The sequence below is a fragment of the Sceloporus undulatus genome, unplaced genomic scaffold (assembly GCF_019175285.1).
Source record: "Sceloporus undulatus isolate JIND9_A2432 ecotype Alabama unplaced genomic scaffold, SceUnd_v1.1 scaffold_14, whole genome shotgun sequence".
NCBI classification, from domain to species: domain Eukaryota; kingdom Metazoa; phylum Chordata; class Lepidosauria; order Squamata; family Phrynosomatidae; genus Sceloporus; species Sceloporus undulatus.
In genome coordinates, this window is record NW_024802936.1 from 3828351 (window position 1) to 3842007 (window position 13657).

The 13657-nt window shown below is 40.1% G+C and overlaps 1 protein-coding gene across 2 annotated transcripts in view; it reads right to left on the reverse strand.

Moving 5' to 3' along the window:
- Nucleotides 1-147: 147 nt before the first annotated feature.
- The window catches only part of LOC121917303 (laminin subunit alpha-1-like), a 124148-nt gene continuing 110638 nt past the window's right edge, over nucleotides 148-13657 (reverse strand). For both annotated transcript variants that reach the window (XM_042443152.1, XM_042443153.1), the window contains 9 exons: nucleotides 13268-13453; nucleotides 11597-11759; nucleotides 10237-10349; nucleotides 7121-7310; nucleotides 5833-5991; nucleotides 5411-5564; nucleotides 4125-4258; nucleotides 1569-1791; nucleotides 148-1009 (listed from right to left, as the gene is read on the reverse strand). In XM_042443152.1, the coding sequence (XP_042299086.1) occupies nucleotides 849-1009; nucleotides 1569-1791; nucleotides 4125-4258; nucleotides 5411-5564; nucleotides 5833-5991; nucleotides 7121-7310; nucleotides 10237-10349; nucleotides 11597-11759; nucleotides 13268-13453 (1483 nt within the window). In that variant the 3' untranslated portion in view covers nucleotides 148-848. The remainder of the gene's footprint in view (nucleotides 1010-1568; nucleotides 1792-4124; nucleotides 4259-5410; nucleotides 5565-5832; nucleotides 5992-7120; nucleotides 7311-10236; nucleotides 10350-11596; nucleotides 11760-13267; nucleotides 13454-13657) is intronic.

A 13657-nucleotide genomic window follows, 5' to 3' on the forward strand; every position in this document is an offset into this window, starting at 1 on the left:
TAGTTTTCTTAGGTGAGGAATATTCAGAGGTGGTTTTGTCAGTTCCTTCCTCTGAAATATAGCCTAAAGCATCTGGTATTCATTGGTGGTCTCCCATCCAAATACTCATCCTGCTTAGCTTCCAATATCAGATGTAATCTGCGGTCTTTAAGGTTTCTTAGGCATCTTGTACTTTACAGTATAAACAGGAACCATCACTGCCTTGCCCATGTTCAGAAAGGATTATGTTCTGGTCTCAGTAGAGATCAGAACCTGTTCTGCAACCTGACAACTTTTTAAGTGGAATGCAACAATTTACATGTCCATCTTCAAGGTGAACCACTCTGGTGTTCTAGGAACAAGAGACCAGCAGATTTTTCAGTATGATTTCAACAATTACCTGCTATGTTTTATTGAAAAACTAATCACAATTTGTTCAAAATTAACTCCCTATTGAATCCCTTACCCTTGTATCGTGAACTGAACCTTTTCAGTATACAGTACACACACAATATGGAAGGATGCTTTTATTGTGTGGGGCCCAATTTTACTTCTTTATTATAAAAAGAGCCACTCCAGCCAAAGGAAATACTGTCAAGTAATCAGAAGATACACTGCAAATACTGATTTTTAAAACTTTCACCAGCATTTTTTTTTAAAAAAACAACAGTACTGAGTTAATATTAACATTTTGGTAGAGGTATCTGTTGCACAAAGAGACTTTAAAAATTGTATTCTAAACGTTTTGGCTAAAAACATTATCCTGAGCTGGAAAATATAGGGAGATCACTATACAATTACAGTTAAAAACATTTGTTCTTCATTAACAGTAGACAAAACCTCTTAAAATGGACAATTTCCCCTGCCATTTAGCGCTCAGCCCCAGGGCAGGAATGTGGAAAGACTCCACGCAGGTCAAAGGCTTCGCTGAAGTCAAAAGATTCCGCCTGTTGGCCCTTAATCAGCATGAGGTTTCTCAAACACCCTCGGAATGAGCTCTTACTGGTCAAGCAATTTTGTTTTACATCAGCTAGAAAACAAGTGAGAGAACATAGTGAGCTTGTTTACTGTCTGGAAGAGATTAAAATTTGCACTTTAAGAACTGCCTGATGCATTGTAATAATTCCTAAAAGATAAACCAAAAGAATAAAAATAGAAAGCATGGCAGACAGTATTGCTCTCCTTCCATAGGATTTGCAGTGCATGGCATGCATCAAGGCAATTCCAGTAAAAAGGAGGGAAGAGAATTGTCCTTGGGACATAGAAACAGTAGCCAGACAGTTCTGTGGTGATAGTCAGGACTGGCAGTGGATCTGAAAGATATCATTTGGCTCCTATCAGCAAATTGGCCACAATACAGTTTTGAAGAGGAGGAAGAAATACAAGAGCAACCACTAGGAAGCTGCTCACATCATAGGACCCTGCTGTGTTTTATAGTCCTTTCTCTTCCAGGAAATTGGTTATATCCTGGCCCAGCATTTTCATTAGTCATTCAGAACAAACAACTACAAGTTGAGGTTGGGAGAGTATTGCAATTACTTGTTTGTCCCCACACACCCTTACTTTTGAAAGTGAGGAAAGCTACATACCAGGATAGCCTCCAACGTAAATGGGGTTGTTTGTATCTGCAGAGGTTGAGTGCATATGTGGATTATCAGTGTGAACCAAGTTCCCATCAACTGTCAGAGCAATATGATGTTTGCTTTTGTTTGCTTGAAGTTTGTGCCACTGTCCATCGCACAGACTGGTTGTGCCTTTTGGTGCATATGTAGCTGTTATTCTGCCAGCTCCATTGTTAACGCTGAATAAAATCTACACAAAATCAGCCAAATGGCAGTAAGGACAGAAGACAAGTGAAATAAATGGCTCTTTTAACCCAACAAATTGCTTAACAATGACATGGGGCAGTTTTCATTTTAATCACATGGATAATGATTAAATCAAAGTTCACTTGAAATGCAGTTTTGTACATTCCTTACACTTGGCTAAGGAACAACTAATAAAATATTGCCTATGTGAATAATGTGGGTATCTCTATTAATTTAAGCAGATAACTAACTATTACTGCAGCAACCACAAACAGGTCCATGGAGGTTCAAGGGGGTCGACATAACTACCGGGTTTCTTGTTTAAAATGTGTCATTTGGGAAACTGAACACTACTATCCTGTCATAAGTGGAAAGATGAATGATATAAACTGATTGGTCATCATTCTATCTTTGGATTCTGTGAAAGAATATTCATAATTTTTCTAATGCTTTGAATAGAGGTTCAGGTACCCCATCAAAAAATCTGTGAAGTGCGAGGGTGAAAAGACCAACACTTTTTAAAATTATTATTAGAAAGAACAGCAAAATAATGGCTGGGATCCTGTCTAGTATTTATGATGTTGTAAGTAAGACTTATGATGTTGTAAATATTTCCAGTTCACATTTACAGACATGGCACCATTGCAATGACTGAAAAGGTCTCCTCAAATGCACCTTGGAAACCAGGCAGCCACATCAACTGAAGGAATCCCAAGGCATTGCAGGGCAGTAAACAATAATGTATCCCGCCTCCTCCTGCCAACAAGGCTCAGTGCAAAGAGCAATTGCAACAGAATCCTGTGTAGGGATTTGGAGAGGAAGGTTGAATTGGAAGACAAAGCTATGACAACGGAGCTCCATCATCGTAGCTGTCTGATGATGTAGGATCTCAGCCAATGTTTTTTGCAGAAAGAAGACAGATCTGAGGAGGTAGGGTGGATTAATCCTTAGCAATGGACTGGGATCATGTTGTTGGATGACATGCCTCAACACCCCTACCCAGAATAGGTAATGGTAAGCAATGCTGGGAGTTAGTAATAATCTAGGCCAAACATTTTAACAATGAAACTTTTTATGCATGTCCACGCCAATGCTTGGAAATGTACCTTGGAACTTATGGTGTTCAACTTAACTTACATTGAAGTGTGTCTGAAACTGCAGCCTAAGTTGTTGGCTGTTTAAAAAGATTTTTATGTGCTCAGCCCCATGGCAAGTGGTGTGTGGACCATAGGTGTTTATTTTAATTTGCAACTCAGCTTTGCAAAGAGAATAAACTAAGGTTTTCACAGCCAGCTGACAGCTCTTTACACCCTCTACCTCAATAGAGGTGCCTCAGCTTTACACTTCGATAGACAGAAAACCATTTCATTTATGCCACAACTGAGCTGACTATCTTGTGCAAGGAGTAGGGCCAAGCTGTTCTCCACTGATTCGTGAGGAGTGGGAAATGGCAATATTTTTATAACTACCTCCTCACCTACCCAGGTAATCTGAGAGAAGTAACCATAAAGCAATATAGCCCCCTTTTCTGAACCTCATTGTGAAGACACATCAATGAATTTACTCACAATCCTAAGAAAAAAACAGCACATTATACAAGACAGGCACTCTGGAGTTAATGGAAAGAAATACAAAGGTAACAGTGGGTTCACATTATTCTACGAATGCTTTGTTTAATGGGAAATTTTCCTAGGAACCTAAAATAGTATGTAAAAGTTGATTTGGTTGAAATAATGTTTACTGCTACTCTGAACTGTTTTTAAGTGGTTCACAATTTCCTTCAATGGCAATATATTATCTGACAGACTTGGCAAAATGCTTTTGAAAAAGTGCATTTTAGATTTCTCAAGTTTATTTTGAGTATATTTATAAAATAGTAGCTATGATGTGAAAATTGTCTTTAATACAGTATTTATGATTTTTCATTTCTTTCATTAACCTAATTTTCATACCCCTTCATTTCTCATTTCTTTAATTAGAGAACCACAAAGAAACATTTCTTACCCCCATGTGTATTAAAACAGATAGCTGCAAAATCAGCTTAATAACCAGAAGCAGGGTGGGGTGGGATTGGTGTTGAAAATTAGCAGCATGATTCACTGATATAGTTAAAATACATTTGTTAACTAATAGAGAACGAATGGATAAACCCCATATTTATAATGAAAAGTATACTCAGCAGTTTGCACTGCCATACATTAACAATTTCCACAGCTTTTTTCTAAAAAATTACACATAACATGCATTTTTCTTGATGCTGATTAAAAGCCCACAGCTAGATTCATCAAGTCTGATCAACAAAGATATAATCATACATCATTTGAATTCATACCATACCTTCCCATTTACAAGCTCCAGTCCAACAGCATCTACTTTAGCACTACTGATTCCAAGAAGAACTCCATTTGCAATAGTCGTGCGAAACTCAAATGTGATATTAACATCAGACCGTACTTTATAACCTTCCTTAACTAAAGGAAAGAGAGAAGAAGAAAAAGAATTGAGAGAGTCATCTCAAATCCTTTCAGAATGGAGTGTCATGGTGAAGGGAACATCTGGATAAACCAAGACAATCAGGTTGGCAGGGCTGGACCTTGCCCAGATGACATTGCTTGCTCCCTGATTTAAATAATCTATGAAATGCATAGGGCCAGCTCTATTACATTTTGGCCAAGCAAGGCAGATATGGGGAATGCATCATCAGTGCACTGTGCTTCTCAGGTTATCAGGTAATTATTAATTTTTCTAATATGCCAGGGACTAACACTACATTGTACTCATTGGCTGCAGCTATCCCTTTCATTCATGAAAACTTGTCAGGGATTGGCAGCCATTGACTCAGGGACTAGGAAACACCACTGTGAGCAGCACTGCTTTGGCACATCCTTTTGAATTCCCTGGCCATTCTCATTCTCCTAAACCAAAAATCAGCAGCAGCAATACTTGTTTGTGGTTGGCTTGGCTGTCTGTCCATCCCAGTTAAATGCATGCTCCCAACATATGACAAGACAGTGCCATAAGAGAAAGGTCCCATGCCAAGTGAGCTGCCAGAGAGGTAACTCAATCAGGCATACTCATTCCACATGTGCATGCTTTGGAAGCAGACAAGATAATCAAAACAAAACGTGTATGTAAATCTTCATTAATTATCAATGAAGTCAATAAAAACAATTGGCATCTGAAAATCATTCAACATTTAAAGAGGCCGTAACAGCTCATAAAGCCTAAGGGGGCCTCCATTTACAAGGAATTCATGTGTTACATATGGTAATTTGTAACTGTAAACAATGGCTACGAAGCAGGTCTCAAGATGGAGAAACTTACAGCAGTTTCCCAATGTACAAGACTGCCCCAGTAGCTTATTTCACAACAGAAATAATAAATTCAAGCAACTGCCCAACTTCTCAACCTTACAGACCTTTACCTGCTTTTTTGTCAATTGACGAAAGGAGTATATTTCTCAAACACAGAATAATTATATGAGGAAATCTTTATATACTAGTAGTAGGTAGTTAAGAAATGCCTTCCTTTCATTTCCAGCCCTATTTCAATTAGTATTTTCAAAAATAATTAAAATTAGTAGATTAATTCATTTAACTCTAGTAAAACATCCTCTTCCTTACCAAGAGCAAGAAAACCACTTCCATCAAAAAAGGTTCCTTCCTGGGCTGCAACGTAGCATTTGTTCACAGAAAAAATGGAAACTGGGTTGTCTTTGTTCACTTCTTTGTTATTAATGGTTATTCCACCAATGCATGCAGGGATACTGTGAGTAACCTGCAAATATAGTCAGTACCAGTGTCAGCACAGCATAAATTAATACACAGACACATCAGGCAATTATTGTTTCAGAACTATAATTCACGAAGAAGTTACTGGTAGAGACAGAAAGAAAAAAATAATATACTTATGCATATTTGTGTCTTGTCTCTAAAAGAGACATTGAGCCACAGTGGATAGATTGTTAAAGTAGGACTGCCCTTCTCATCAATGTTTTAAATAAAATACATTACAAATATTTATAACAATTTTAAAGTTTCCTTACATTTCCAATATTCTTGGCTGAGTAATCAAAGGGTAGACCCCCCAAGTACAGCTTCCCATCAACATCCAGTGTGTTTCCATCTCCTGGAACATTTACAGACACAGGTTCCTGCCCATCAACTTTGATTATACCTTTCTTTTTTGTATACTCTGTCTTCACCTGTAAGATAGTATATATTAGTTGGGATTTGCCATCAATAGTCAAGATTCTAGAGCATGAAGCTTAGTACCTATGGAGTTCCATATACTGTTTGGGTTGCTTATGACTATCAAACTTGTTCCTCTCTCTTCCAATGCTGGAAGCAAATGAAGTCTTAATTTATTACATTTTTGCAACATTGGCTATCTAAATACAGAGTGTATTTATGAAATGCAAACTCTAATCATGAGAAAGGATTTTTAAGAAGTTCTACATGAAGAGAATTTAAATAGTCAATGTGGAAGGAGACTACTTCACTAAGGGGTGAAACAGGCAAAATAAGCAGGTATCCGACCAGCTTCAAGGTGAGGCATTTAGAAAGCACACCCACACTGCGCTATGGAGTGAAAAGTCAGACTAAAAAGAAGCTGGATTTTTCCGCTTCTTCCTTGAAAGTACACACCTTTGCATGTACAGTATATATAAATGCACCTACACCAGGGCAGCTCTAAAAGGGTGCTCTTTCAAACCCTAACTCTAATTGTACATGTAAACACCCCACTGCAGAAGCACATTTAAAAGGGATAGAGCTACTGTACCCAAGTGGTGAGGGTGGCAATGCCCAAAAGAGAAACAGTGACATCTCTCATGGAGATGAGTACAACATACACAGAACTGACAGTCAAAGAGGGGGCATGGGGTGAAGGGGGGCATGACTGTACCTTGCCCACAACTGCATGAGCACACCTCTGCTCTGATGCTGTCCCAATGAAGCGCTGCACATGGGAATGAGTACAGGTTCAGAGAGACAGTCATCCAATGGGATGGCAGTCACCAGCGGTTCATTTCTGCAAAGGTGTGCAGAGATGGTGGGGGGAAAGTTTTTTTAAAAATATCTAATGACACAGCTTGAAGCTGCGCCATGTGGTCATAAGATGCGCACTCCAGACACCTTGGGAGTGGGCAGTGCGGTTGGTTATCAATGCGACTTAGGAAAAGGCAGCTTCAAGCCGCCTTTTCCTGCCCATCTGTTTTGCCCCAAAGATTTCTTCTTTCTGAATACAGAGTGGAAGTGAAGAGCAAGAAGAGACTCACCCTTTGTAGGGGCCGATATAAGTTTACAGTATATGCAATAATTTGGTGCACCCACCGTATGCCATTTTCCATCACTGACGATTGCTCCATGAAAAGCTACTGCCCGTCCTTTTCCAAGATCAAATGAAAAATAAAGCTTCCCTCCTCGTAACTGAAGGGCTGCATAATCAATCTGCTTTTGGTGAGCCATGTAGTATACGAGGCCATTGGAAGCAAAGGTCCTGAGGTTCAACTGCACTGAAAGCCTAAGAAGGAGCATACAGAAATGATTAAACCCCAGAGTGCCCCACTCAGCCTCAACGAAGTGATTACTTTTGATGTACTACATTTATATCACTAACATCATCATCATTATTGTCATTTACATATTACTTGGATCTACAAGTATTCTGGATAATTAAATAACCCTATAAAGTAGGGGTTGGCAACCCCCGGCCCGCAGGCCGGCTGCGGCCCGCGGAGGCGGCAGGACCGGCCCCAGCCCGGTCCTGCCGCCGCCACTGCCACCTCCTCCTCCACCTCGCGGAGGAGGAAAAGGAGGGCCACGCAGCCTGGGGCAGAAGAAGCAAAGGGGGAAGCCCCGCGCCGCCCTCCCTGCCTCCCAGCGTGAGCCCACGCCGCCCTCCTTGCCTCCCCGCGTGGGCCCGCGCTGCCCTCCCCGCCTCCCACACGGGCCCACGCCGCTCACCTCCTTCTCCTCTGCCTCTTCCGCCCTGCCCCCAGGCCGTGTGGCGCATGGAGGAGGGGGGAGGAAGAAGAGGAGGGGGAGGAGGAGAAGAAAGAAGAGGAGGAAGAGGAGGAGGGGGAGCAGAAGGAGGAGGAGAAAGAGGAGGAGGAAGGAAGAGGTGGTGAGTAGCCAGAGGCCTCAAGGTTTTTTAAATTTTTATTTTGGGTGCTTTTAATGCTAACAAGTCTCCCTTGGTTTGACAATGATAGTGTGATGATGATGATGATGATGATGATGATGATATGAGTCAGCTTGAGAGGCATGCAGGCACTGTTTCTTAAGCCGAGAGAGTGTCACCTTCCAAAGTGTGTTTTGGGTGCTTTTAATGCTAACAAGTCTCCCTTGTTTTGACAGTGATAGTGTGGTGGTGATGATGATGAGAGTCAGCTTGAGAGGCATGCACGCACTGTTTCTGAAGCCAAGAGAGTGTGACTTTCCAAAGTGCCTTTTCTGTGTGTTTTTGGTTCTTTAATGGTGATATTGATATCAGGAAGCCTCTGAGGCAAGGCCAATGTAAATTGCTGTGATTTTTACAAACTCATGCGCAGTGAAGAAAAACCAAAGTCCCTTGACCAAGTACACACTTCTGAGAAGTACACTTGGTGCAAGAACAGTGAAACCACCTTGACATGTTCAATATGCATAGCCATGTGAACTCATGTTCAGTATGAAACCCAAAGAGTTTGGTTATGCAATAAGCCTCTGAAATATGCAAGAGGCCATCTTAAGTAAAGCCATGTTCAATGCCCAAATGTGCTGTTTGGAATGGGGGGAGGGGGGTTGGCCAGAAAGTCCATTTCTGCCATCTGTCTAGGAATAATGCCCAAATGTCCTCCATTTTGATCATGCCTAAGAAACATGCATTTATATTAACATTTTTTAAAAATGATCAAATTTTTTCGCATGTCCTCCATTTTAAAAAATGTGTCCTACATTTGAAAATGTTGTCCTATATTATTTAATTATTTAATTATTTATTTTTGGGTTTCGCCCCCCCCCCCCCCCCATTGTCTGTGGGACACCAACCTGGCCCCTGGCTCAAAAAGGTTGCCTACCCCTGCTACAAAGAATACTGTGGGCAGTGTAACTGTACTGCAGTTCCAATTAGATCCCAATTACTCTTGTAAATGGAAATACTCATTTGCAGAAGAATCCAAGCCCCAAAATTAAATGAAATAATCAGTGTGGGAAGAGTGATAGAAACATGAAGGCCACAAGGATGAGCAAAAATGGAAATCTGAAGAAAGTAAGCTGAAAAAGACAAGGACTATAGGCTTAAAAATAAAGATGCAGAGGACCTACTTAGGGAATTTCTAAGGCCCTGGGCCAGCCTGGGGCTGAAATTAGGGTAAGGTAGAGCTGGGCATTGACATATGCCCAGCTTTAATATCAGTGTGCAGGCACCATCTTGCTGCACCCCTGTCTACACGGAGCATGCAATGTTGATGTTTGCGCAGCGCAATGCCCAAACAGCACCGCACTGCATGGATGTCATGACCATGCACAAACACGCCAAAGGCACCCTGCACACATAAAAAGAACCCACCGGGAGTCTCCTGGAGGCTACGCCGTTTGTCTGCTGCAGCCTCCATCTGGGGTAGAAAGGGGCAGCATCTCGCTGCCTTTTCTGCCAATCTGTTTGTGCTTAATGTCTATTTTGTGGTGATTGCAGGATAGAACTTTTTTGAAAAAAAGTTAGTGGAATAATCAATGGGAGGATTCAGATTTGGAGGCACATAAGTGGGCTGGCAATAGTAAACTTCCTCTAGCTTTTTTCTCCAACTAGTTGAAAATGCTCCACAGAGGGGTCATGTGATGAACTGTGCTACAAATCAGTGAAAGGAGGCACATTTCTGCTAGGAGGAGGAAGATCATGGATCCAATCCAATGCTTTTATATTTTCCACTCTTGGAGCTAAGCACACACAATGTGTGTGATTTTCATGGCATCTACCATGCACTAGGTGTTTGCAAAGCTATCAGTTTCACTTTCTCCTGCATACATTTTTTAAAATAGAAAAATCTCACTTCCATAAAATATACAAATTAATTTGAAAATGGGCAGGGCAAAGGAAGCTTATTTAAAAAGTTAACCAAATGAAATTCTAATCCATCTATACTGGTGAATCGTCACAGTTATTTTCAGTATTGATAGGATAAGGCTTATATCTGCCAGCCACCTTCGGTATGATGGATATGATGGATTCAAAGCCATACTTTAGAAAGTTGAGAACTTATGACAATGGGTAAATTTGTTCTCTTGAATGAATTTTTAACTGAAATTCTTTCAACTTAAACTGTTTCTGTGCCCTATGCTATTGTCACTCAGCCTCAGTTACCATGCCGTAAAATTGGAAGAATGACCTCTCATAAAGGTTTGGAAGGCAACCATCATTGTACAGGATAAAGCATATATAATAAAGTGCCATAAAAATATACACCTACTTTTTTCTTACTGTAGAGTGATTGAAAAGTAGCACCAAGTGACTATTTCTGGAAAGCCCAAACTGATAAGCCCAGGAGACATAATTTAGTGTTTCACCCTCTGCGCATGGTTTCTGTTAATGAGACAGCTCAAGTTAAATGACTTAATATCTCACCATTACATGTGACAAAATATTCTGGCTATATTTCAACAGAACCCTGACAATTCACAGTACAAATTACATGTATGAAACTCAGATATAAGAATCCAAGCAGATACATCATGATGCTCACCAGTCAAAAAGAAAACTGAGTTTGTGTAAGCATACTTAAAATTTATTCAGTGAAAGAGACATTCCTATTTCCGAGTGAGCACACTTCTCTATCATCCAGGACAAAGTGAAAGGTTGGTCCAGCTGTGAACTAAGCAGCTTATCCCTTTTCTTGTCTGACTGTAATGGCTAAAAACTCAAATCCAATATATTTCCCTCTGGATGAACATAACTCTTCTGGCATATCTGTTTACTTGAAACTACAGCTACAGAAACACACACTCCCACCCCAGTAGACAAAATAATTTTTGCAGTAAGTTATTCTCAAGTAAAATCAATATACGGAACTGGAAATTATGGCTCCAAGGACTAAGTCAAGCATTAATTGGAATTATGTGTTTCAAGACTTCTAGTTGATTTTCCTAAAGGATCAGCACTGCAATAAGTGACACTAAGAATTTCTTTCTCTCAATTAGTCCCAAAGGTGCTAAAATATCCCTTTGCAAGCTGTCAGATCAGTTGGCCATTATAACTGAGTATTCATTCAGTAATAATAATTTGCAACATAAATTGGGTGTGAGTATAAGTTTATAATCATCTTCCATAGGCTGGACAATGAATACAAAGTATATCATTTTTCTCTACCTTCTTGAGCCTTGAACCAGTTTATTTTACTAACTTCTTTCAGCAACACCACTAAACTTACAAATGCTTTTTTGCTGCTGAACAGAAAGGAATACATTACCCTGACAGTGCAATAAAACTGTGGCTCATTTCCTGCTTCCCACTCTGCCTCCCCTTGACTTATCCCACCTTTTCAGAGTGCATTTTGCCAGATAGAACAGTTGTCTGCATCTTTATTTACATTGTTCTATGCCTTCAAGCCATTTATGACTTATAGCACCTGTAAGACAAATCTATCACAGGGTTTTCTTGGTGAATTTTTTTCAGAGGTTGCCCCTGTCTTCTTCTTGAGGCTGAGAGATTGTGACTTGCCCAAGATCACTTGGCAGAGTGATGCCATGGCAGAGTGGGAATTTGACCCCTGGTCTCCCAGTTTCCTAGTCCAACACTAAAAGCACTACAGCATGCTGGGCTTATTTACATACTTCCTTAATTTCAGCAAGAGGCTGTAGAGAAACAGGTAGCATCTGCATTTCAGAAAGAATCTCTGTGTCTTCTACATGGATGGCAGGTTTAGGCTTTTCCCAAAGGAAACAGCTGCCCATATCAACACCTTCATACCTCATTGCAGTTGTGAAATCCAGAAACCTAGATTTTAAAGGAAAGACACAATTTACTTTGTTGAAATGAAGCACAAAAAAACACAGAACTTTGTTTATAGTGGTGCTATGCGTACTACAAAAACTGGTAACATTTTCAGGTTGCATCTAATGCCTACAAAATCCTGCTTGTGATGTTCTAAACAAACCTCACATGTATTTATACCAGCCAGGCATTTCTTCAGTTCTTTGTTCAGAGTATAACATCTACAGTTCTTGCATTTTGGTTTGTCCTCTTGGTAGTAAATTGTATCCATTTCAAAATGAACTGTAGCACAAGTGTATCCTCTCAAGAGCTTAAAAGGTACTGTAATGGCAAATCATATTCCTTTATTAAATGAAGGCATCCATTGTCAGTCTGGAGGGAGTGAGATAAAAACTGTGCTTGAAGATGTGTGTATGTGTTTATAATTCTGTAACTTTTTGAGGACTTTCTCCCATGAGCAAATAATCAGTCTGAGTAAGTACATGTATTACTCAGAAACATTTAAAAGCTTGCAATATTTCCCATTTTCATAAATGGCTTTCTTATGACAGATGGTTATGCAATACAGCCCTGATTATGCAAGGTAGCCCTGGTAAGTACTTGGATAGGACACCACCAACAGATACCAGGTGCTATAGGCTATATTTTAGAGGAAGGAACTGGCAAAACCATCTCTAATTCTATGAAATTCATGGAGTCACCATAAGTCAACAGGTGACTTGAAGGTACATACCCACAGACAAACTCCAACCTATATCAGGGTGGGAAATATGCAGCCCAAGGACTATTTTCAATGTGCCTCTTTCCTACATCCCATTTATCAGATGTTTCCAGACCTTATTGATTTTTTAAATACAATATAGTAACCAGTCAGTTATGACCTATATTGGGGTGGGCAACATGCATCCTGTAGGCCGCATGTGACCCTCTCATAATCCACATCCCTAAAATTAAATTTAAAAAATCCATGTGCTTCCCCCCCCCCCCCCCTTTTTTTTTTTTTTTGCCCTCCTCCCTTGGTTCAGTACAGAGTGATCTTGCCTCCCCAAACCCCATATACTGCAAGAATCTTCTGAATGCCACCAAAAGCAGCTGAAAATTGAGTAAGAACTGGATGTGACATCTTTTAGTTCCTGTTTCAATGCTGACCATTGTGTGTGTTGTAGAGGGCTATTGGTGGGTTTTTAAGGTACAGTGGAGGATTGAGGAAGAGAAATCACGGTATTTTGTAGTGGGTTTTGAGCCAAATAGTTGCATAGAAAATTTTTAAAATAATGTTTAGGTGATCTGAGGGCTTTGGTGCACTGGCACAGACTACTTGGGGGCACACTATGAAAACTGTCCCCCACCATCTCCACTGTTGTCCATCCCTGTCCTATAGGAATAGATGTTTTACATAGGACCTAAATGATCTGTTTTCCTGTCACAAAGTATGTGTGCTTAAATAAGAGAGTATAAATTCTATGTATTAGTGTTTGAAAGGGAATGTATACTTATGGATGTCAACTTACTCCATGTTAAATATCAGATTACTTATACAGCCATAGAAAGAGTCGTTCATCTTTAGCCCTGAAATGCCTTCTCCAGCAGGAATGCCACCAATGAAAAGGTGAGATATATTCATTGGTCTAGTTTCCGCCAAAGGGCCGAGTCTGATTTCTGCAGGGCTACTCTCATCCACTTGGACTGTTATCATCCTGAGGGGGAAAAAGCAAAGTGAAACTGGTTAAATTTTAAACAATCTATTAGTCTGAAAGCATGATAAAACAGAGGTGTGAGGTAATTGTATGGGTGAAGCAGCAATGCTAGAAACAAAACATCTCTTTACAGACAAAAAGAGTCCAGGGAGTTTTGTTTCTTTGTATTTTTGTGTTTATTAGTTTTATATTGTTAGGATATTT